The 22,443-nt window shown below is 43.3% G+C and overlaps 1 protein-coding gene across 6 annotated transcripts in view; it reads left to right on the top strand.

The window, feature by feature from the left end:
• epb41a (erythrocyte membrane protein band 4.1a) overlaps nt 1-22,443 on the top strand; it is a 47,415-nt gene that overhangs the window by 370 nt on the left and 24,602 nt on the right. The window contains exons 2-16 of one of the 6 annotated variants that reach the window (XM_058618530.1): nt 73-177; nt 1,036-1,078; nt 1,148-1,223; nt 1,317-1,535; nt 2,456-2,543; nt 3,169-3,321; nt 3,449-3,546; nt 4,133-4,308; nt 5,384-5,631; nt 6,021-6,095; nt 7,262-7,309; nt 8,412-8,474; nt 13,084-13,254; nt 17,228-17,281; nt 19,779-20,890. In XM_058618530.1, coding sequence (XP_058474513.1) covers nt 73-177; nt 1,036-1,078; nt 1,148-1,223; nt 1,317-1,535; nt 2,456-2,543; nt 3,169-3,321; nt 3,449-3,546; nt 4,133-4,308; nt 5,384-5,631; nt 6,021-6,095; nt 7,262-7,309; nt 8,412-8,474; nt 13,084-13,254; nt 17,228-17,281; nt 19,779-20,123 — 1,962 coding nt within the window. In that variant the 3' untranslated portion in view covers nt 20,124-20,890. Of the gene's footprint in view, nt 1-72; nt 178-1,035; nt 1,079-1,147; nt 1,224-1,316; nt 1,536-2,455; nt 2,544-3,168; nt 3,322-3,448; nt 3,547-4,132; nt 4,309-5,383; nt 5,632-6,020; nt 6,096-7,261; nt 7,310-8,411; nt 8,475-13,083; nt 13,255-17,227; nt 17,282-19,778; nt 20,891-22,443 lie in introns of those variants that run through there. The other 5 variants (XM_058618536.1, XM_058618531.1, XM_058618533.1 and 2 more) reach the window with 5 other exon arrangements.

Here is a 22,443-nt window from a genome sequence, read left to right as displayed (position 1 = left end):
CGCCTATGTACGTGACACTGTTAAATGTTTTATTATACTCACCGTGTCATGTCGTCCCTGTCCATGGATCAGAAACATGCCACAGGTCAGGACCTGTTCGCCAAGGTGTGCGACCACCTCAACCTGCTGGAGAAGGACTATTATGGTCTGGCCATCTGTGAGATGCCTGTTGTGAAGGTGAGCTGGGTTCGCGTTGGGTTCATGGACAACACTGTGTGATTGACAGGTAGCACCGTCCGACGCGGGGATGTCAAACTCAAATGAACCTGCGGGCTGATGAGCATCTAGTCTGGTCAAGAGGGGGCGGGTCTAGAGAAACCTACCTTGTTATCCTCCACATGAGGGTCCATCGCAGGGACACGCAGACACAACCAACCGTCCACTCTCTCACATTCACACCTACGGTCATTTTTTAGAGCATGTCTTTGGGCTGTGGTCCACGAACCCTGGTCTTTTTGCTGCACGGGTAACAGCGCGGACCAACACTGCAACCGTGTGACCCCCGGGTGGGCAACACGAGACCTAGACTTATTCAATTATAATGTGATATTCCATCACGGTGTCTTCAAGCCGAGATATTTCACAAAATTTCAAAGTAAAAGTGTTTGTTTTGATATGAAATGACGTAAACTTCACAATAAATCTGTTTATATATAAAAAAAAAAAAACAAAATAAATCTAAAACTAAGTAAATAATAACATAGACAAAAAACCTTTTATATACAGTATATATGTAATTTGATGTTGAATGTATTACATTTAACCAATTACTATGATAAAATCATTGCTCTCTATTCTACCACCACATGTGTTTAAATGAGGAGGAGGTCGCGGCCCATGTTGACATTTAACATCATATTAAATGGTGGGTCGCATGTAATCGACTGGGGGGGGCGCATTCGGCCCGTGGGCCACCAGTTTGACACCTCTGGAGGTGCATGGTTGTAGGTGCATCAAATATGGTTTAAAACAAATGAAAGGAAATAGGAGTTTGCAAACTTGTTGAGTTAATTCGTCTCTCACTCTCTCGATCAGACTTGGTTGGACTTGAACAAAGAAATCCGCCGGCAGGTACAAGGTGAGCTTAACTTCACCCACAAACACACGCTCTCAAGTTATTTCCTCTCACGCTGTTTCTTTCCTTCAGGTGTCATCTACAACTTCACCTTCAACGTGAAGTTCTATCCGCCGGACCCAGCGCAGCTGTCTGAGGACATAACAAGGTATCAGAAAAGAAAAAAAAAGAGTCTTTTCTGAGGGCAAGCGCTCTCCCTGATGTGGAAAGCCTACATGTGACCCCTGTTTGTGCATTGAAGGTACTACCTATGTCTCCAGCTGCGGAAGGACATCCTGCAGGGTCTGCTTCCCTGCTCCTTCGTCACGCTGGCGCTGCTGGGCTCCTACGCCCTGCAGTCGGAGCTGGGCGAGTACGACCCCGAGGTGCACGGCAGCGAGTACGGCAAGGACATGAAAATGGTCCAGGGTCAGACCAAGGAGCTGGAGGACAAGATGATGGAGCTGCATCACACGTACAAGTGAGGGGCGAGACGTTTACTTTCAAAAGACAGATGACGACTATCACTTTATATGGACCTAGAGTGAATCGCATCACCGGTTTCTGAGTCGCACTTTAAAGTCAATACGTGGTTTTTACAATAATTTCACGTGCGTGGTCGCAGGAAGACGGCAAATCAGCGCCTTTGTTGCCATTTGTTGGCCTGTTTTTCAAATTTAACACGCAAAATCTGGCGTTCGTGTACTACAGTGTTTTTGTCTAAATTAAATTGTTAAGATGCTTTTTTAACATGGAGTAAATTGTAAATAACTGCCAGATATTGAACGTTATTCTGGAAAAAAGGGCAAAAACGCGTACAAGATGGTTTCTGGCCCCTTTTACAGTTAAATGTTTTTAACTTGTTTGTTGAGGAACATACTTAAAATGAAGGATTATTTGTGGAGCAACTAAGTCCTGTACTGTATTCTTACTCAGTGTCTGAAATGATATCAGCGATTTATTTTCTTCCAATGTCCACTTAATTTTTCCATCTCCAACATTTAAACAAATCGAAAATGTTCAGTCAGCAACACCTGAGTTTAAGGACAGGTGACCTCAAATAACCCAGCATGACCCCGGGCCCTGGGCATCACCCTCAGGCAGAATATAAGAAATAAAACACAACCCCAGTGGTTGGGGGTAAAATCTCACAAATAAAACAAGACATGGCTCCTACAATTAGATTTTTTTTATTTTTGAATAATTGTCGTGAAATTAAAATTGTGAGCATAAAGTTAACACAACCGGCCAAGTATGAGAATATGAAAATAACAGATGATTCAGGGTCAGGAAAAAGAAAGAGTAAGAGAAAGAGAGAGCTGCTCTTCCTCTGCACTCTCTCTTAAATCTGCCACAGTAACTGCAGCTTCTCTTTTGGTTCCTCCTGTGGTGTCGTCGCAGGTCAATGAGTCCGGCCCAGGCAGACATGATGTTCCTGGAGAACGCCAAGAAACTGTCGATGTACGGCGTGGATCTCCACCAGGCCAAGGTGACGACAAGAGCTCCTTTTTATCTGCTCTACTTATTACCTCGTTTTTGGACACAGATGCAGACACGTAAGAAATCATACGTGTCTGTTGCTGTGTTCAAGCAGACTGAGTTTAAAACTGCATTTTAAACTCTAAACATTCAGAAAACCTGAAGTTAACAAACTGTGTCCATGGCAGGGGCAGGTTACATCGGTGATAGTTGTTTCCTGATGTCTTGTTAGGCAGAATGTTGTTTTGTGTTTTGTATTTTGTGCATGTGTGTGTTTTTTCATGTGTGCAGCAGGAAGGAGACATGTGACATGTCAGAAATCAGGTCAATCTGTTTATATCAGAGGAGGGATTTAGATCCACGGTGTTAGAGGACTGTGCTGCCACCTGGTGGATGATTGTGAGCAGTACAAGGAAGCTTGAGCTGCGGTTTTCTCACATATAGCTCCTCCTGACAGATTAAGAGACATGTCCAGACATCAACACATCTTTAGAGTTGTTTTAAAATGATAAATAATAGACATTTCATTTTCTTTCTTCTCTTCTTTGGACCATTTCACATCTACGTCCAGGTTTCCTGCAGGTTGTGGTCACTTTTGATGGAAGTCTTTGTTTCTCTCTGTCTCTCTCTAACAGGATCTGGATGGTGTTGACATCATGTTGGGCGTTTGCTCCAGTGGTCTGATGGTCTACAAAGACAAACTGAGGATCAACCGCTTCCCCTGGCCCAAAGTCCTCAAGGTCTCTTACAAGCGCAGCAGCTTCTTTGTCAAAATAAGGCCCTCGGAGGTAAATGAGAGGATTTTTTTCATATCAACCGACGTTCAGCCTCCTCTGAAACTCTGTGGCAGGATATTGAGCTCAGGCAGACACGTGGTTTAATTCATTTGCTATTTTTATTACTTTCTCAACCCAGGTAGAACAGTATGAGAGCGCCATTGGCTTCAAACTACCCAATTACAAGGCAGCCAAGAAGCTGTGGAAAGTGTGTGTGGAACATCACACCTTCTTCAGGTGGGTTGTCGTGTTCACACACCACACACAAATGTTTGTGCGTGTGTAGTTGAAGTTTCCAATAGCGTTCCACACACGGCCCCACATTCATGTGCAGTCGACGCACACAGTCACACATGTTTGGACGTGGTGACGTCAGTTTGTTCTTGAACCTTTGGAGGGTGAAGATGTACAGAAGATGCTTCCAGGATGTTCGGTGAAGGTTTTCAGTCATCCGCACTCTTCTTCAGTAGTTAGCTGTGGGCCACTGGACTTGAAGAACTGAAGAAGAACTGAAGAAGAACTGAAGAGTCAACAAGTCCAGTCGCCCACAGCGTACTACTGAAGAAGAAATGCTTCCAGGATGCATCTCAATGCCAGGTGTTAACAGTCATATTCAAGGCGGTTCACTTAAAACCGGATCTCCCAGGATGGATGGTTAAGGACCATGTCTGAACGGGGCCTTTCTCGCGCGGTGCCCTGAGAAAACCAAAAGTAGAAGGTTTAATGAGTCTTGATGAGAGAATGGCTGGGGAGTTGAGTAAATGCTTCAGAATTCAGCCACATGGGAGTCGAGGATCAGTACTGGTGTGTTTTTTGTGTACAGATTGACCTCCACTGAGATGGCCACCACTCCCAGGAAGTTCCTGGCGTTGGGCTCCAAGTTTCGCTACAGCGGTCGCACTCAGGCTCAGACCAAACAGGCCAGTTCTCTGATCGACAGACCGGCTCCTCTGTTCCAGCGCTCGTCCAGCAAGAGGAACTCACGCAGCCTGGATGGAGGTACTCGACGTGTGTGTGTGTGTGTGTGTGTGTATTTACATTTAACTTTTATCCAAAGCCACTTACAAAAGAGGACTAAGCTACATAGAAGTCTCCACTAGATAGGAACAGTAGCCTGACAGAGGGTGCGAGAGTGCAGAAGTGGATCTAAGTGCAGAAAGAAAAGAGCCTGGAAGAGTATTTGTTCCATCTTTAGGACCTTTATCTGCCATAATCACTGACCTAGTCAGGACCAGTAGATGCAGCGAGGAGCTTTAGCGATGTCTTTTGAAAGGGTCAGATTGTGACCAGTTACGTGAAATTGGGCATCTGTATGAAGTCTTCTTGTGGACGTGCTGTGATTGGACACCACACAGTCACATAAAGTGAACCTAAGAGAGAGAGACAGTTAGTGTGAGTTAGAGCTCATTTAGAGCTCATTTAAAATGATGTAATTAGGATTTCTCTTCACATATTGCAACTGCAATTTGATGTCAAGGTCAAGGATATCAGACTCAGGGATTAGGTCCTAACGATGTGCATTATTTGCTCAAACTAAATAATAATTGGCCAGCATAGATTTTTTCTGTGCTCCATAATCTCGAACTGCTCATTAATTAATGTGCAAAAAGTGTTGTTCCTGTTCGTTTTATTCTCAGCTTCAGCCGTGTGTTTTCGACTGTAGCCCGTACGTAGGTGTTGTGCGTCCATGCAGAGAACGCCCAGTCATTAAAGCTCTGTAAAGGGAGAATTGTCATCATCACCAGCGATGATGGAAGCTCTTTGTGCAGCTGAGAGCAGCAGAAAAATCACTCTTCTTGGTGCTTCTTGTGTAACAAGAGATGGCGTTTGCAAAATTGCACAACTGTGGGGTTTTCAGTCCTCGAGCAGCAGCAGCGCCAACGACTCCGCGTCGATGTCTGTCTGAGTAATTGGGTCATCGCACCGGAGCAGCTCATTAAAGGTGTTCTTTTACCGTCAGTTATTAGGAGCTCTCTTTGTGTCCTCGTGTGGCCTGAAAATCTATCCTTCAAAAACACACTTGAACTGACATGAAACAAGTCACTTCCTGTAATGTGAGATCTGTCTGCTTCAGCCATGGCGTCCACACCCGACAACAAATCCACCCGCCCAGTCAGCGCTCCAGTCATGTCGCCGGCGTCCCCCGGGGAAGCGTCGCCGTCACCGCTGCTGACGATCCTGGCACGCTCTGACCGGCGTGACGGCAGCACGCCGAAGAGCCACCGCTCCGCTGACAGGAAGTCCGAGTTGAAGAAGGAAAGCCGCGGGGGCGAGCACGCCAGGAGCCACAGCCCGAGACCAGACTCCACTCCTGAAATCAAGGTAGCGGACACACACGCACACGCGCGCGTGCGCGCATCATCACGTCACTGCATGTGTTTTTATGTAGCAAACAGAGGATGTGACAGGGTGAATCAGAGACACTGGTGTTATCATTATGTCCTGAGTGTCCAGACTCCAAATATGTCCTGAATGCATCTCTAGATCCTGTCACAGAAACCACATTGGTCTGGGATGCAGGAAGGTCACATGCCCTGTTGTTTCAAATAGAAATTGAAGTCCCTGCAACAAGAGACGCATCCAGAACATGGGACACTTGTTGGACAGATGTTTGGACAGATCTTTGTCTTTAGCGTCTTGTGCTCTGTGGAAGTTTCTTTTAATCCCTTGGATCTGATCCTGACGCGTGAGCTTTGTCTGTGCTGCTGCAGACAGTAGCGAGGCGAGAGCGGAGACACTCCCCCTCTGTGTCCACTGCCAACGGGGAAAGAGAGAAAAGGAGCCAGGTTTGTTTTGCCTGATGCATGATCACACCGGAGTAAACCAGTCAATACACACATGTTTATATATATATATGTATATATATATATATATATATATATATATATATACATATATATATATATATATATATGTATATGTATATATATATATATTTATATATATATGTGTATATGTATATATATATTTATATATATATATATATATATATATATATATATATATATGTGTATATATGTTAGGGATGGCTCCAAACCAGCGATCTACAGATACTGGTATCAGTCTGATACAGATTTTAAAGTTGGTGAAGTTACTGTAACCAGCCATTTTAAACTTTATAATTCTGCTTCTATAAAGGCAGAAAGAAACTGCAGCTTCTTTTTATATTCATGTTCTTCTTCAACAACATTATACATCGAATGCTACACAACTCCTTATATGGACATCCTGGGGGGCGTGTCACATCCTGAGGCTTCCTGAGGCTTTAGACGAGACACATGAGAGCAAAACATGGAGCTGCGTCAAATCCCGTCAGTCTTTGTTTTTTTTTATGTAGTTTTATGTGAACAGTACGACAGTATCTTTTGGTTGTGTTTACCCACAATGCATTCCTGCATTTGGTTCACTTGAAGCCCAACCGAGAGTACCTCCAGTATGTCAGAGCAGATGAACTAGGGTTCGATTGAGAAGGGCTGGCGTGATTGCACCCTTAGCCACCAGGGGGCGACTCCACTCTTTGTAAAAGAACTCGGTTTTAGTTAGCGATGACTCGATCGCACCCTTTTTTGATACCGTTATCAGTCTGATATGGTCATTTTAGACCTTTTAATCAACCTTTTTCAAGGATTTTTTTCTGTCCCATATGCGATGGTGCTGTAACTGTGACCAGAGAATGGAGTTTATTTCTGACTTGATTTTTTAATTGAGTTAAATTATTTTTCCCATTTAGAGAAAAATAGATAATGAACGAGTGGACACCAGCTGTGAGGGAAAGTTAATATCATCTCAACAGGCGCCTGTTTTCTGTCAGATTTCCCTTTTTTTCCTTTTTCCAATCTAAGTGACTTTGAGTCAGACTGATACCAAGTATTGAACCATGACTCTCACGAGTGTGAACCTGAGCAGACCCTAACTGTGTCCCTTTCCTTTGACGGGGGGGGCGGGGGAGCAGCACTCTCCTCAGGACAAAACAAAGGCGGAGGTTGCACGAGTAAGAAAGGTTAGCATGTCCCTGAGCCGCCGTCCCTCCTCCACGTCATGACACTTTTCCCTCTTCTCTGTTGCCTGACGGCCGCTGCTTGTCTCCACACAGACACCGAGTGCTTCTCCTGAATGCTCTGTGCTGGGTTTTTGTTTTTCTGTTTCCTTTCCCCATCAGCTGCACGAGAACTCGCTGTCGGGACGACGGAGAAATCGGGTTTTTTTATCTTGTTTGGCTTTTATTTTTTAGTGAAAATGTGGTTTCTCCTTCTCCAGACGCGGACAATCCGTTGCACTGGTTTGTTTGACAGTGACAGAATGTGTCCCTCCAGGATGCTGATTGCTGCTTATTTATGATTATTGGATTTTTATTTTTTTTTTGCATGTGAATCAGTTTAAGAGGCACAAATAAATCGGGGGTTATTGTCGAACGATACGGAACTGAAGAAAACAAGCCTTCAGCCGGTGTAGGTACAGTACATTTATGGACTATAAGTATAAAACCTTGAGATTAAAAACAAGTTCATCTGCACTAAGAATAAAAATATTTTGGTATTTTCAGAGAGAATGAGCCTCTTATACAAAAACCCTTAAATATGTGGAACACCAATGACTCTAATGACACGCTGTGTGTGAGACAGTAAATAGACACATTTCACTTGTGTGTTTTTGTTTGTATTGTGTATTTCAGGCCGAGCAGTTGTGTGTATTTGTAAGTTTTGTCGCACAAAATCACCGTGTTAAGGGTTCGTGCTAAACTAAAGGTGGTTTCTAAACTAAACTAAAACTCACGTAGAGTCACTTTTAAAATGTTTCCATGCAGACAGGATAGGTTGTCACACACACACACACACAAACAGAAGCTCCACTGCACTGCAGCAGCCTCTGCATGCACAGCATGTAATATCTGCCTGGCTTCTCTTATGCTACGTGCGTGTGTGTGTGCGCGCGTGTGTGCGTGCGTCTGTGTGTGTGTGTGTGTGTGTGTGTGTGTCGCTGACGGCTGACGCCGTTTCCACTGCTAATGAAATATTAAGAATGTTTGGATGAGTTGTTGCTTCTGCTCGCCTCCAACCAACTCCAACTCTCCCTCCTTCCTTTTTTTCCTGCCTTTTTCACAGAAGAGAGCAAAGAAACTTGAGGGAGAAAGTATTTATATCAGACATAGCAATTTAATGTTGGAGGTTTGTATCTTTTTTGAGTTTTTTTTAAACGTCTCTTTTGGCTGTAGTCGTCGTCATCTCCTTCTTTTTCTTGCATGCCGTTTCATTGTCTTTCTTTCTTTCTTTTTTATTTCCTGCCTTGTTTTCAGCGTAACCCTAAAGGCTTCGCATGCACCATGTTCCTCTCTGATTCTCATGCAAGTAGATGCACTTTACTTTGACATTGTCTCTTTGCCCTTTTTTTGTGTTTTCCTTTTATGAAACACGATTGGGAGCGGTTTCATAGCAATGACGGCAGATATAAGCGATATAACAATATATAAAAGGTGTTTTTATATATTTATTGTCATTTAAAAATGCACCTGCCGTTAAGGCCGGATGTACTGGAAACACGTGGTATTTATTCTATAGGGACAAAACATGTCAACATCTATTTACAGCCCTGTTTGGGAACAAATAAATAGTAATAATAATAACAACAATAATAATAATAGTAATAATAATATATAAAAACAATTAAATACAGACAATCAGACTGATTACCACAATAAACATACACGGCATTAAAAATATGAACAACAATGTGTAAAGAAGCAGCAGTTTGTGCCTTTGTTGAAGCCAGAGTTTTACCGTCGATATAAAAGCTTTCAAATTTAGCATTGAGCCATGGTGGCTCAGTGGTAAGGCGAGTTGTCTTTCAATTGGAAGGTTGTGGGTTCAATTCTTGGCTCTGCTAGTCTAATGTGTCCTTGAGCACTTTAAGACACTTAATCCCATGTTGCAGCATGTGATTGGCTGAACACTGTGGCTGAGTAGAGAGTGGAAAAGCTCTGTATAAATACAGACCATAATACCAACTCTTCTTCTTCTTCTGATTTTATTTGCTAGTAACGAGTCACAAAGAGAGTTAGAGGAAATATAGTGGAGTAAAAGTACTAGAAATACAAATAAAGTAAAGTAAACATACGTGAATTTTGTACTTAAGTACAGTAACCAAGTATTTGTACTTTGTAGCTCATCTTCGACGTGACCTTTAATTAACCTTTAATGGGGGCAAACTCTAAACCAGAGGTGCCAAACTCGCGGCCCGTGGGCCACATGCGGCCCGCCACTTTGATATCAAGTTATAATGACTTATGCCCGTCTACAGATTCATTTTTGCACCATAAATAAGTGTTTTATCGTGAAATTTATGTATCAAAAAAACACATTTATGTGAAATATCATCAACCTTTGACCTTGATGCTCATTGGCTCTTCCAAACCCCTGCAGTAAATGATGGTTTCACTATTTGTCAGTATAGGATCATTTAAGTTGTTTTAAATTGATCATAACTAACTAATTAGACCCAGGACTGGTTAGAGTATAATGAAGGGGAGTCAGTGACAGTTTGGTGAAGTTTCAGTCGAAACTTGGCCAAAAAAACAACAACCTTCTTCCCTGCAGACATTTTGAATGACTTGTCAGTGCCTCCGGATATTTTATTCACACTGATTCGACGTTTGTGATGTTGAGTTCAGGAGGTTTCAGGAGTTTAGAAACGCTCATGGCATCATTTAAGTCCCCAAAAAAACCTCCAGTTTTTTTTTCGCCTGAACAAACAGAAAGTGAGACTCTCACTTTTCCTAATTGGTTCTCATCATCAGTCACGGCTCGATCGACAGCAGCGTGAGTGTTTCTGGTGTTAGATTCTGCGTGTGAATATGCACAATGTGAAGATTTCCCTCTCTAAAAACACACCGATATATATATACACCATATTCATAAAGTCTCAAAGTGCTACACAAGCAGATTTAAAAACAAACATCAAAACAGACATTCAAGAAAGTCCTAATGCTTTTGAGTCCACAGTCCGTGGTGTGAAGACTCCGACTCCCCATTAACACATTCAATTAAAAGACAAATGATCAAAACAAGGATGATGATGATGGTGGATGATCAGCGCTGCATCTTCCTCACAGCAACTTTGCTGCTCACAAAAAAGAGGAAAAGAAAAGTGTGTGTGTGCGTTCTCTCCTTCACCAGCTGCTTCATGAGCTTTGTCTGATCGATGGAGGTTCAACGTTTATTTCAGAGACGACGAAAAGACCAGTTTGAGCCACTTCTGTGGTCAAAGCATGAGGAAAAATTGAGATATTTATTTTTATTTAAGTATTAGGGCCAAACTGAAGGGTAAAATAATGATTTAATCTATCGAGAATAAAGTCGCAATATTCCGAGTTAACCCTTTAACACCTAAGCCTCAAAATGCCCATGTGGACTTTTTTGTGTGCTTATTTTAACCATAAAAGGGCCAGAAAATGTCCTGTGAGTAAGTGTTTTTGCCCAATTTCCCAGAACATTTTTCAATATCTGGCAGTTATTTTCAGTTTACTGCATGTTAAAGTAGCGTATTTACAATTTAAAATGAAGAAAAAAACAAAAAGATAGATTTTTGCGTGTTAAATATGAAAGTTGAACAGTATAAAACATATTTAAAATAACGTTTGTTTGATTCTTTGTCTCAATGAGCAAAAACAGGCCAAAAAAATGGAAACTATGTACTCTTTGCAACAGCGTGAGTGAAATTACCGTAATAACCACACGCCGGCTTTAATGTGCAACTTCTCCTCTTTAAGAAACCACAGAATTTTTTTCCAAATAGCTCACACCGTCGTGTAATTAAACAAAGTCGTAATATTATCAGGTTATGAGACGATTTCCTCCAAGTCTGTGTGTGATTCTTTCCTCAAAACAGACTCAGTTTCTCGCACAGTCTTCTCAAAAAGAAAGGGAACTTGGCTCGTAACCGGAGGGTTGCCGGTTCGAGTCCCCGCCAGGTCAAAGGGTTGGGTTACCTATGAGCAATGTACCTAACCTCCATTGCATTGGAGAAAGAATGAACCCAAGGGCATTAACTGCATATAGTATATAAAATAAATCCAAATAAAAAAAGGTAATGTGGTGCTAATGAGCCAAAGGATTACATATTTCCCCATATATGAGAAGCCCAAAACTTCACAAAATGCTCGGCATTTCTCATTTTGACGCATGGTTGCAGCTGAACATATAGATTTTGCTTAATAATTATGTAAAAAAAATAACTATGGCTTTATTCCCGTAATATTATGACTTTATTCTCGAAAGATTCTAAAAAAATGTCTTCAGTTCGGCCCTTATACTCTGTCGTAGTGTCCATAGAAAATAACAGATTTGGATGCACAAAAAAGTCTTTTAAACAAAGCTCCTTATAGTGTTTGAAGCCAATGTCTGCATTTTACCTCATGCAACATGAATTGTCTGTATGTTTTGTCAGAACATATACGTATATATATGTATATATATATATATATATATATATATATAATTGTCTGTATGTTTTGTCAGTACATATATATATATATATATATACTGACAAAACATACAGACAATTCATGTATTTGTATATATATGTATATATATGTATATATAAATGACACGCAGCCATAACTGCTGTCATTAATTCTATGTCAAAAAGTCAAAGTGTCTGCTGTGAAAAGGGTTGATTAACACAGATTAGAAAAAAAAAAGAAAAAGCTTTTTTGCATTATTTTTCTCCCCCCAGTTGTGTCACTCACTCTCATTCCAAACGCTGCTGCTGCTGCTGCTGCTTGTTTGTTTGTTTGTTTGTTTGTTTGTTTGTTTGTTTGTCATGGATCCTCGTGGCTTCTGATGACGTCATGAAACCAAATCACCCATGCTGTGTTTAAGTGTCTGTCTGTGATTGTGTGTTTTGTGTCGTCTCTGTGTGTGTGTGTGCGTCTCGCTAAATGATTTCAGAAGAGTGGAAATGTAAACTACAACCAAATGAGTTAGCTCAACAGTGACGTGTAGATTCAATACGGAGAGATTAAGCTGTATAATTTGCAATTTTTATGTGCTGAATCCTAAAAAAAAAAAAATGTTCTACCCCATTATCCTCCACATGAGGGTCGCGGGGTCACACCCTGCACACATCGCCAGTGTCCAATTTACCTAATCCCCATGTTTTTGGACTGTGTGAGGAAGCCGGAGAACCCGGAGAACAACCCATAATGAGACAAAAAAGAAAACATCAATACACCATGGTGACCTTCACGTTCTCTGTAAGGTCAACAGCACTGTCTGTAAAGAGCAGGAGATCCACCGATCGTGTATCACTAAAATGTTTAAATTAAGTGTTTAAATAACACTTAAAGAGTCTAATTTGACTCAGTCTAAATGGAAATTGGTGTTAAATGGACTTTGTTGTGTTTTTCACTTTCCATGTAAGCACCAGTAAAACTTTACGAGTAACTCGTAACTAATCTTCTATATCTGGTCGTTTATATTGTGACGCCAATGTCAGCGTCTGAAATTTGGATCCCAGTTTGAATTTCTGCCTCCCTGACCGACCTCAGCATGTCATGGAGGACACACTTTATTCTTCTTTTCCATGCTTTTGAAATCATTTCCAGTCTGGCTGATTGATTGTGTTTTGGCCCTTTCGTCTTCTCCCTGTCATGTAAACGTGCTGCTCTCTCTCTCTCTCTCTCTCTCTCTGTCTCTCTCTGTCTCTCTGTCTCTCTGTCTCTCTCTCTCTCCTCACTGTCGCTGCGTGCGTCTCTGACTCTGACTGCGCTCTCGTTTAAAGGACGTGGACAAGACCCAGACGGAGATCATGCGCCACCACACGAGCATCAGCGAGCTGAAGAGGAGCTTCATGGAGTCGGTGCCGGAGCCTCGTCCCAGCGAGTGGGACAAGCGTCTGTCCACCAACTCGCCGTTCCGCACGGCGAGCTTCAACGGCAAGCTCCAGCCAGCGGTGAGTCCCCCTTTGAACCTCCCAGACGGAGAAGCAGCAACGCGACTCTCACGAGTCGACGTCATCCCATCCATTGTAGTGGCTGTCAGTGAGCGAAGCTTCCGAATAAGCTGAGAGGTGTCGTCGTTGTCCCTGTTGTAGTGTGTTTGCTGGCAGCTTCCCAGGACTCCATCAGTCTGAGACGTGCTGAGCGAGGCTGAGGCCAAACTGGTGTCACTTTTCTCTGACTCGCACGTGACACGTCAAACTTACCTGTTAAAATGGGCGACGTTTGACAGGGAAACAATTAGTTTATGGGACATTTGACACTTTATTGTCAAACAAATTCGAAACCTCAAAACAGGGTTTTTACCCTTTCTATTTCAAACTGTAGCGCATGGTTTTCAAACATAAACAAATGTCTTATCACACTCTCACAAATACCACATTTAGTTCATCACAACTTCCTCTGTGTATATATATACATATATATGTTGTCTTGTGACATTTCCACATCTTTATAATAAGAAGTTAAAGTGAAAACTGGTGAAAACATAAAGAAATGCCCACAAAAAAAGTTCTACTCCCCAAAAAACACACTTATTTTAATGTGATAAATAAACCCTGTGCTGCTGCTGCTGTATACGCACAAACACTCCCACCGTCAGGTCTGATAGTATTGCCAGACAGAGTCAGAATAATAATAATAATAACATCAATCACAACAAAAATCACCAAAGGTTACACACGTTTAAGTTTTATGCGTCTATAAATTTCTTGGCTGTGACCTTGGAGCCGCTGTGACGCGCTGCAGCTGTTTCTCCTCGAGTCCTTCACACGATTTTGATGGAAACTCTTTCATAAAGTAAAACACTGTTTATTTTACTGCGCCGTCAGTTCTGTGTCCTTTTCAAGTCCTCTAAGAAACACATATTTAACTGTCAGCGTGACTGAGCAGAAGTAAACACATCCAGACTATTTTTATTTCTCTGATCACTACCTTGAACATTTGGAAACTAAGCTCTTGTTTCGACTGATTCAGATTCTGACTGATTTATCCTCCACATGAGGGCGGGGGGGGGGGGGGGGGGGGGGGGGTTGGGTGTCACACCAGTTGGCCAGTCCATCGCAGGGCCACATACGTAAACAAACAACTAGTGCTGTCAGTAAAACGCGTTCGTTATCAACGGCGTTAATGCAAACCCATTTTAACGCCGTTGATTTTTATCGCGAGATTAACGTTCTTTTTGGCCGAGCAAAGTTTGTAGTGTAGTAACGTTAGAAAAACTTCTCCGTCTCCAAGCGGACATTTCTCGACGCACTCCCCACGTCCACGTAATGATGTACGCAGTGTTACCAACCAAGCTGGCAGACCCCCGAAGAGCGCTAGCTCCTTTAGCTCGGATTAGCTCGTTACGGCAACAACACATTAAACCTCTCTTATTATTGTGCGGCTCTAACCATAAGAGGAATAACTCAAAATATGCAGAGTGACAGAGATATTGTCTCAATAAAGCAAGACGATGCACTTCTACTTCTATGTCGATAAGAGCATTAAAATGAGAAAAAAATAACGTGACAAAAAGAAATCAAGGGACATATAAAATGTGCGATTAATGGAGAGTTAACTATGACATTAATGCGAGTAATCGCGATTAAATACTTTAATCGTTTGACAGCACTACAAACAACCACACACGCTCGGTCAATTCACAGTGTCCAGTTTACCTAATGCCCCATATTGCATGTTTTTGGATTGTTGCTTTTGGAAATGATGACGCAGTTATTAACAGTCATTTCCTGAACAATCCATTAACACTTACACTTTCACTTTCTCTCCCTGTTTTGATTTGAAACTAAGCAAACAATCCAGAACTCCAGTTGTGTAATAAAGTTTTAAAAAGAAAATGCCCCAGTAATGTTGATGTGACAGCGATTAAATCTGACGTCAAGCCCCCCCCCACTGTGATCTATGTCCACTGTCACTTCTTAATTATTGGAGTTTGATCGTTATTATATCATTTATGCAGATACAGACGCCGAGGGCTCTATGTTTGAGAGAGAAAAAAGAAAAAGAGAGAAAGAGAGTCGTGACTTTAATTTGAGAAAAGCTCAGCAAGAAATCAAGTGGAGACAGTTTTATTCACATGGGCTAGAACCTCATAATTCTTTACAGTGTGTTTCACTGACGACAATCAATCAATCAATCAATCAATCAATCAATCAATCAATCAATCAATCAAACAGCAGCAGCAGCACAGGGAAGTAAAAACACTAATGTTATTAATGCCATGCATGTTCCCACTCGGCTGCTTCCGTTTCAGGGTTTCAGGTTTGTGTGTGTAAAGCTTTTCATTACATTACTTATAGCAATGCTCTTATAACAGGGTTTCCCAACCCCCCCCCCCCCCCCCCCCCCCAGGCCACGGACTAGTATTTTCTATATATATCTATTTTTACTTTGTGTGTGTGTGTGAAATTGTATTTTCATTTTTAATAATCTCTGACAAGGGAATTTGATAATTTACCAAAAGAAATCAAGGCTCTCCCGCACAGTGGATATTACACACCATGCTCTCACTCCTACACATACTGTAGTACCACACATATATAAAACATGCTCAGGGCTCACACTGATGCTGAGATAAAGCTGTAGTGCGTAAGTTTTCCCGGCGAATGGCGCTTGCAGACGCAGAAATGACTCGCCGTACCTTTAAGTACTCATTTGCTTTGTGTGTTTTAACAGTGTTTAAGGCAGAATTATGCTAATACTATTCATTATGCTGGTAAATATGGCGCCTTTCCACCAGCTCGACTCACCATCGCCTCGGCATGGCACGGTTATTTTGTGTTTCCACTATTGATAGTACCTGATACTGTTTTTTAGTACCTGTTCTGTCGAGGCTGAGGTGACACGGCCACGGATTGGTCAGAGAGTGTCGTCACAGGAAGAGTCACGAGCGCGACATAAGACCAGAGAATCAAGCCGAACTGTTGATCAGTTAAACAGACTTAAAAATCCTAAAAATACGTGGGTTAATCTCCAACAATTACCAGGGAAATGTCTAAAATCTCCATATTTAACAGAGGAGTCTGGTGTGTTTATTACGGCTGTATTTCAGTCCAGTGACTGTGTCAGACGGAGTCTGTGCTCCGGTCACGGACGAAGAACTGAACAAAAATGTTGAATCAATTGATTCGAACGATTCAGTTACACTGAAAACAACTGCTTTACAAGTCACTCGTGTGTGTGTGTGTAAAACAAAGTCATGCAGACGTGCAGTGATGACTCCGCCCACATTGAGGAGGTACTATTTTGTAATGGAAACACCATCTAAACCGTGCCGAGGCGAGTCGAGCTGGAACCATAGGTGAAAAAAAGTGACCTTCGTAGTCGTCCAGTCGTTGTTTTCGCTGCACTGTAACTTCCTGTTTTCACTGTGCTGTTTTCCACCCTGTGCTGACTCGGTTCACTGACTCTTTCCTCCGACTTCACGAGTACATAATGCATGAAGCGTCGTCTGCTTTCGGCAGATCTGCTAATCAGAGCACACCGGTCTCCCGTTCTCTGTGCAGAAATATTGTGCGTCTATTGCATTTTAACAACAGTGATGAAATATTAATAACACTTCTAAACACCCCGGTGGCACTAATGTAACCCGCATCAGACGAGACTTTAAAAGCTATTAAACGTGGATTTCATCACAAGGGTCACACTTAAAAAGACAGATTGAGTCACTGAAGAGGTTCTGTGACACCGTTGTCGTCTAAAAACCAAAGTGTTTGATTGAGGACTGTACACGGACCCTCCATGTGGTGGTGCTGTTGCCTCTCTCCATATCATTCCACTGCTTCAGCATGAGGATTCGACTAAAGCTGCAGTGACAGACGGAGGAGAGAGAGACACCTATAGAACTGTTTTCATTGCTGTTTATTTTGTGAAGATGAAGGCATGTGTGTTTGTGTGTGTGTGTGTGTGTGTGTGTGTGTGCAGGGGAAGATGTCCTCCGTTGTGCCTGCACACAGAGTAGTTGATGGCGTGTATGAGGTAAAGGTGCTCTGATCATCTCCTGCTGCAGGTCGCAGCCAGGTCCACGCTGACCGGCCTTTTCTCCTCCATGGGCAGTGTAACGAATGGCGCCTGGAGGCTGCTGTGGCCTTTCACCCCTGTTGTTTACGAGCAGCTTTCCCGACTTTTGAACAGATTGCGCGCTCTGCTGCAACATTAAGGGCTCAGTATGCTTCAAACCTGCCAGTTTAAACAGCACAAGCGCTGCCAGAGAGAGAACACGCCCCCCGAGGGCAGAGGCGTTTGTCCTCGGAGGTGACAAACTCCTCATCATCATCGCCATGATTTTCATGAAAGTGGAGACAAGGGTGGACACTTGCTGTATTTCACACAACGGGTGGCAAAAAAAAAAAGAGGGCACAGTGAAGTTGGTTTTGAGGAAAGTTTCAAAAACTGTAAAGAAAAAAAAGAAAGAGAGAAAATAACGCAGCCCCCGTGAGATGAAGCCGGGGGAAGTGTAGGTGGCAGGAAGGAAGGTAGGGTTCTTGAGGTGCTGACACTTTGTTTTGAAGCATACTTGTCCCAGATCCTACCTCCTTCAGCGCTTCACGTTTAACCCCTTGTCACTGCTGCCTTCTTGCTCTGTGAATGGCTACTGCGAGCTTCTCTCATGCTGCTTGATCAACCGCATGGCGAAGGTCAAAAAAACACAATCGACCCACGACGATGTACCTGCATGATGTCTGACTCGTGTCTGCCTGATGTAACCAATGATGAGCAAAATGAACTCACAGGGAAAAAAAGAAAAGAAAAGAAGAATGATGAGTCGTCAGATGACTGACAACCACCTCCTCCCCTCCCCTCCCCCCCTCATCTGTCTCACCCTCCACTCCTCTTCCCTGTATCCACCCAAACCAAACCTGGATGTCTTTATGTGTTTTTTCCGTGTCTCTGTCGTGTATCTCTGCCACTCCCCCTCCCCCCTCTCTCTCTCCCCCCCTCTCCCTCTGTCTCTCTTCTCTCTGAAGTGTGGGGCTGGTTGTGCCGCACCGGCACCATCACCAGCACCATCACCATCACCATCACCATCCTTCCCCATGCACTTGCACAATGACAAAGAAGGTCAAAGAGTCACTCAGTCCCCCGCCCTGCCGGCGTCTCCCCCCGGCTCTTGGCTCTCGTCCGCTCACAACTTAAAGACACAGTTTCTGTCCCAGACTCTGGGTCCTGCACAATAATAAACGTACAAATCCAGCCATGATAGCACCCCCCCACCCCACACCCCCCACTGACAGCAGTGCAGATCTGTCTCTTTCAGACTCGCTGTCATTCTCCAGCTGACGGACTGATGGTGCATTTATTTTTAAAGCAAATGACACGACGATGGCGTCGCCAGGCCGTCCCAGTCCATGTGTGTGTGTGTGTGTATTTTTTTATTCTCCCTGTTGGCATTTAGACAACTTTGCACTGCCAAGATAGTTTGCACTAGCCAGCATTTTAGCTGTCAGAGGAAGCCCCGTCCACGGAGGAGATATTAACAAGCCTCCGTACTGTCCTCGGGAAACCAGATTAGACCACCTCACTGTCCCTATAGCGTTATTTTTAGAGGACGTAGTGCTCATACTGTAGAACTATGGCTGGGTTTAAAAGTGTTTAAAATGTACATTTTTACAAACAACTTGTAGTGGCAGAAAAAAAACAAACCCTGATAGTAATTCCCTTTATTCAGCCCCAGCGTCGCGTGTTTACCGCGACTGTGGCTGTCGGTCTTTTCTCACTAAAAGGTAGAGTCACTACCTTTTATGATTCCAGCTGCATTAAAAAAAGAAGACTTTAGTTACCGCGTAGAATTAGCTCCCGATAACGTGTGGAAAAACCTTTTCAATGTTTTTTGCCTGACTTAATAAATAAATAAATAAATATCAAAATAAGGACTTAATCAAAGCTTATTCAATGTGCATTTGTTCTTCTCTTGGTTTCACTCCCCCCCCCCAAAAAAAGCTCCTCTTATCAGCCACGTCTGATGATCAGTGCATGTTCTTCTTCTTCTCGTCAGACTTTGTAATAATGAGCTGTCGTTCTGAGTCCAGGTGATTTTGAGGAGAACAGTGTTGCAATAAATATCTTCAAAGGTGAATTTCAGGGTTGGTATAAATTCTTACGAACATGTTCAGGCAAAAAGTAAAATTCTGAGTTACAGACAGGTTTTTCACGTATGCCGTCGCTATTTTAACCACAAAGGAGTAGAAGCCAGATTTAGATCTTACTGGAGCTTATTATTGTAATTGTCTAAATTACAGTAATGGTTCCCCAAAGCTTGCAAAAGATGGTCAAATCCACCTCAGTCCCCAACCTGCACAACATCCAGAGCCTCTTGTCGTCCACCTTCTTCAGCCTCCTTCATTTCTTTACCTCAATCCTCTATCTCTCCCCCCTCCCCCTCCTCCCTCCTCCCTTGTGTTGTCAGTTGACCATATTCCACTTCTTTGTTCATTGTTCTCTGTCTCTCTTGGTCTGCTGCTGCTGCTGAGCACAGCGAGGGAGGCAGTCGCGGTTCGGACCAAAGGTAAGAGCCTATAGTTTGTCCCCAGTGCCAGGGAGACCGCCGCTGTACAGACAGGCCTGCCTCCTGGAGCAAGACGAGGAGGACACTGACGTTGCTTGGGTTGATGAGGATGATGATGATGAGGAGGACGAAGGCGAGGAAGAACTAGGTCACGGTCGCACTCTGAAGGTAGATATTGACGTGCCGACTGTGGGGAGGAGCTTGGTTAACCCGTGCGAGCTAAACCCGGCGAGGCTGAAGCCGTCGCGGATGTCCTTGGTCCTGTCAGGACTGCTGCTGATGGCGCTGACTATGCTGTGGCTGGCTTTTATTTGAAAGCTTCTTGAACATTAAAGACTTCCCCGTGGAGAGACTGAGAGACTCGTCACTTTTACATTCTCCAAACTTTTATCGCCACCGTTTCCTTCCCTGTGACTAATTCCAGCCAAAAGTGGCTGAAGTTTAAAAAAAACAACACCTCTTTACTCTTTACACTTTTTGCTAAACAGTAACCACACACAGCAGTCGCCCGTCACGACGCGCTCCATCCTTTGCTAATTTGGTTTGTTGCTATGCTGTGCCTGTCAACATGGAAACAAGTCAATGAATCACAGCCTTTGTCGTTTTGTGACATGTTTAAATGTTAACTGTTAGGGCTGTCACTTTTAATCTGAAATCTCTTTTGAATCGCATCACGACTTGATCTTAGGTCCAGCTTGAAGGCCCTTAAAACCAAAAAAGTGATGTTACGCTCATGACACACCACCAGTATGTGGAAGAATCTCTGGTTCTAAACCATAGATGACAAAGTAACACTATGTTTGAAGGTGTAGCGCGTCACCATTTGAGTTAAAAATGACAGCCCGATCAAAGTTACTCACTGCAAAGACCACGGTGTAACGGGCAGACTTGATGGCGGACTCATCAACTGTACCTCAAGTGCTCAGTGTCTGTGATAGGATCTGTCACGTGCTGCCATGATGTGTGCGTTTCTGCAAAGTCAGATCACGTTCTCTGATCCAAAAGGAAATGTGACACTTATTTAACATGTCCGTTGACTGAGAACGAGCCGCTCGTGTTGCACCAGAGTGCGTCCTCTTCAGCTTACAGTCTCCCGTGTTGCACTGCCATCTTTGTCCTGAAAGGGATTCAGTTCATTGAAAGATGCAACATCTCCCACCCACTGAATCTTAAGCCCCTTTTGTCCACCTATGGTCCCGACTCGCCTCGCCTCAACTCACCTCGGCACGACACGGTTCAGGTTGGTTTTCCACTACAAAATCGTACCTACTCCACGTGGGCGGAGTCATCACTGCTCGGCTGCATGAAACTGCCGTGACACAAACGAGTGACTCGTGTCTTGGAAAGCAGTTGTTCTCAGTGTAACTGAATCATTAGAATCAGTTCATTAAAAAGATTTGTTCAGTACTTCCTCCATGACCGGAGCACAGACTCCGTCTAGACTCCTCTGTGAAATATTGAGATTTTACACATTTCCCTGCTAATTGTTGGAGATGAACCCACGTTTTGAGGATTGTGAAGTCTTTTTAACTGATCTACTGTTCGGCTTGATCTTCCTGTGACGGTACTCTGACCAGGCAGTCTGGCGACGTCACGCATAGTATCGCCTCACCTCACTTGTAACCTCCCCTAAATAAAAGGACCAGGTACTATCGCTGGTGGAAACACAAAATAACCGTGCCGTGCCGAGGCGAGACGAGTCAAGGTCGAGGCGCTGGACACACGCCATTACACAATGGTCCTTGAACTTCTTTTGGGCACATTTGATGTGAGCAATGATGATGACGATGATGATAGTGGGGTTTGTTGCACATCTCAGCTTTTACGACATCAAAATAACTTGTGGTTGGGTTTAGTTGCACTTTGTTAGGGCGTGGGGGGAAAAGAAGAGCCTGTCTTTCCCTCATCGTGTCGACATTCTCGTCATAAAAACACACTGGAGTCCCCTCACCATCGCTTCTCCTCCCCTGTTTAAGGTGTTGAACTGTGGTCTGCTGCTTGGAGATGTGAGGTCTAAATGATTTTTCCATTTTAGTGGCGTGTTCACTCTGTTCCTGCTTTCTTCTCAAAGTTAAGACCTAAAACATCTAGGCAGCCTTTTGTTTTGGACTCACTTTTTATTAGGGCTATTTCTGTAGCTTTTACTAGGGTTTTAATGAGCTTTTATTGAGGATGTTAAGTGTTTTGATCCACAGCATAGAGTCAGGAACACTGTAAGGAATACCTCGAGAAAAAAAATGTTGGCACACACACACACACAAGGCTTTTCCGGGGTGACTAAAGTGCAAACATCGAATATCCTTTAAGCTGCAGGACAGAGACAGACGGAGGCATCGTCACGTCTGGGACCAGCTTTTGTCATGTTCTGCACCCTACGCTTTATGCTCTTGTGTTTCTGGATGAAAAAAAACCCAAACAAACAAAAGAGAGCGAAGTGTGTGCTTCATCATGTGAAGTCTAAAGGTTAAGAGACCTGCCTCCGGAGTTACCGACGCGTTAGACTGTCGACGCCGTTCAAGCAAAAGGTCAATTGCTAGTGTAGAGCAAATGTTAACGTACTACAGATATGTCGTGAAGGGTTTGCTGATAATGACACTTTCAAGAGTCTCATACCAGACCGAGTGAGTCTGAAGCA

This window comes from Solea solea, chromosome 20 (genome assembly GCF_958295425.1).
Source record: "Solea solea chromosome 20, fSolSol10.1, whole genome shotgun sequence".
NCBI classification, from domain to species: domain Eukaryota; kingdom Metazoa; phylum Chordata; class Actinopteri; order Pleuronectiformes; family Soleidae; genus Solea; species Solea solea.
This window is presented reverse-complemented; position numbering and strand designations above follow the sequence as displayed.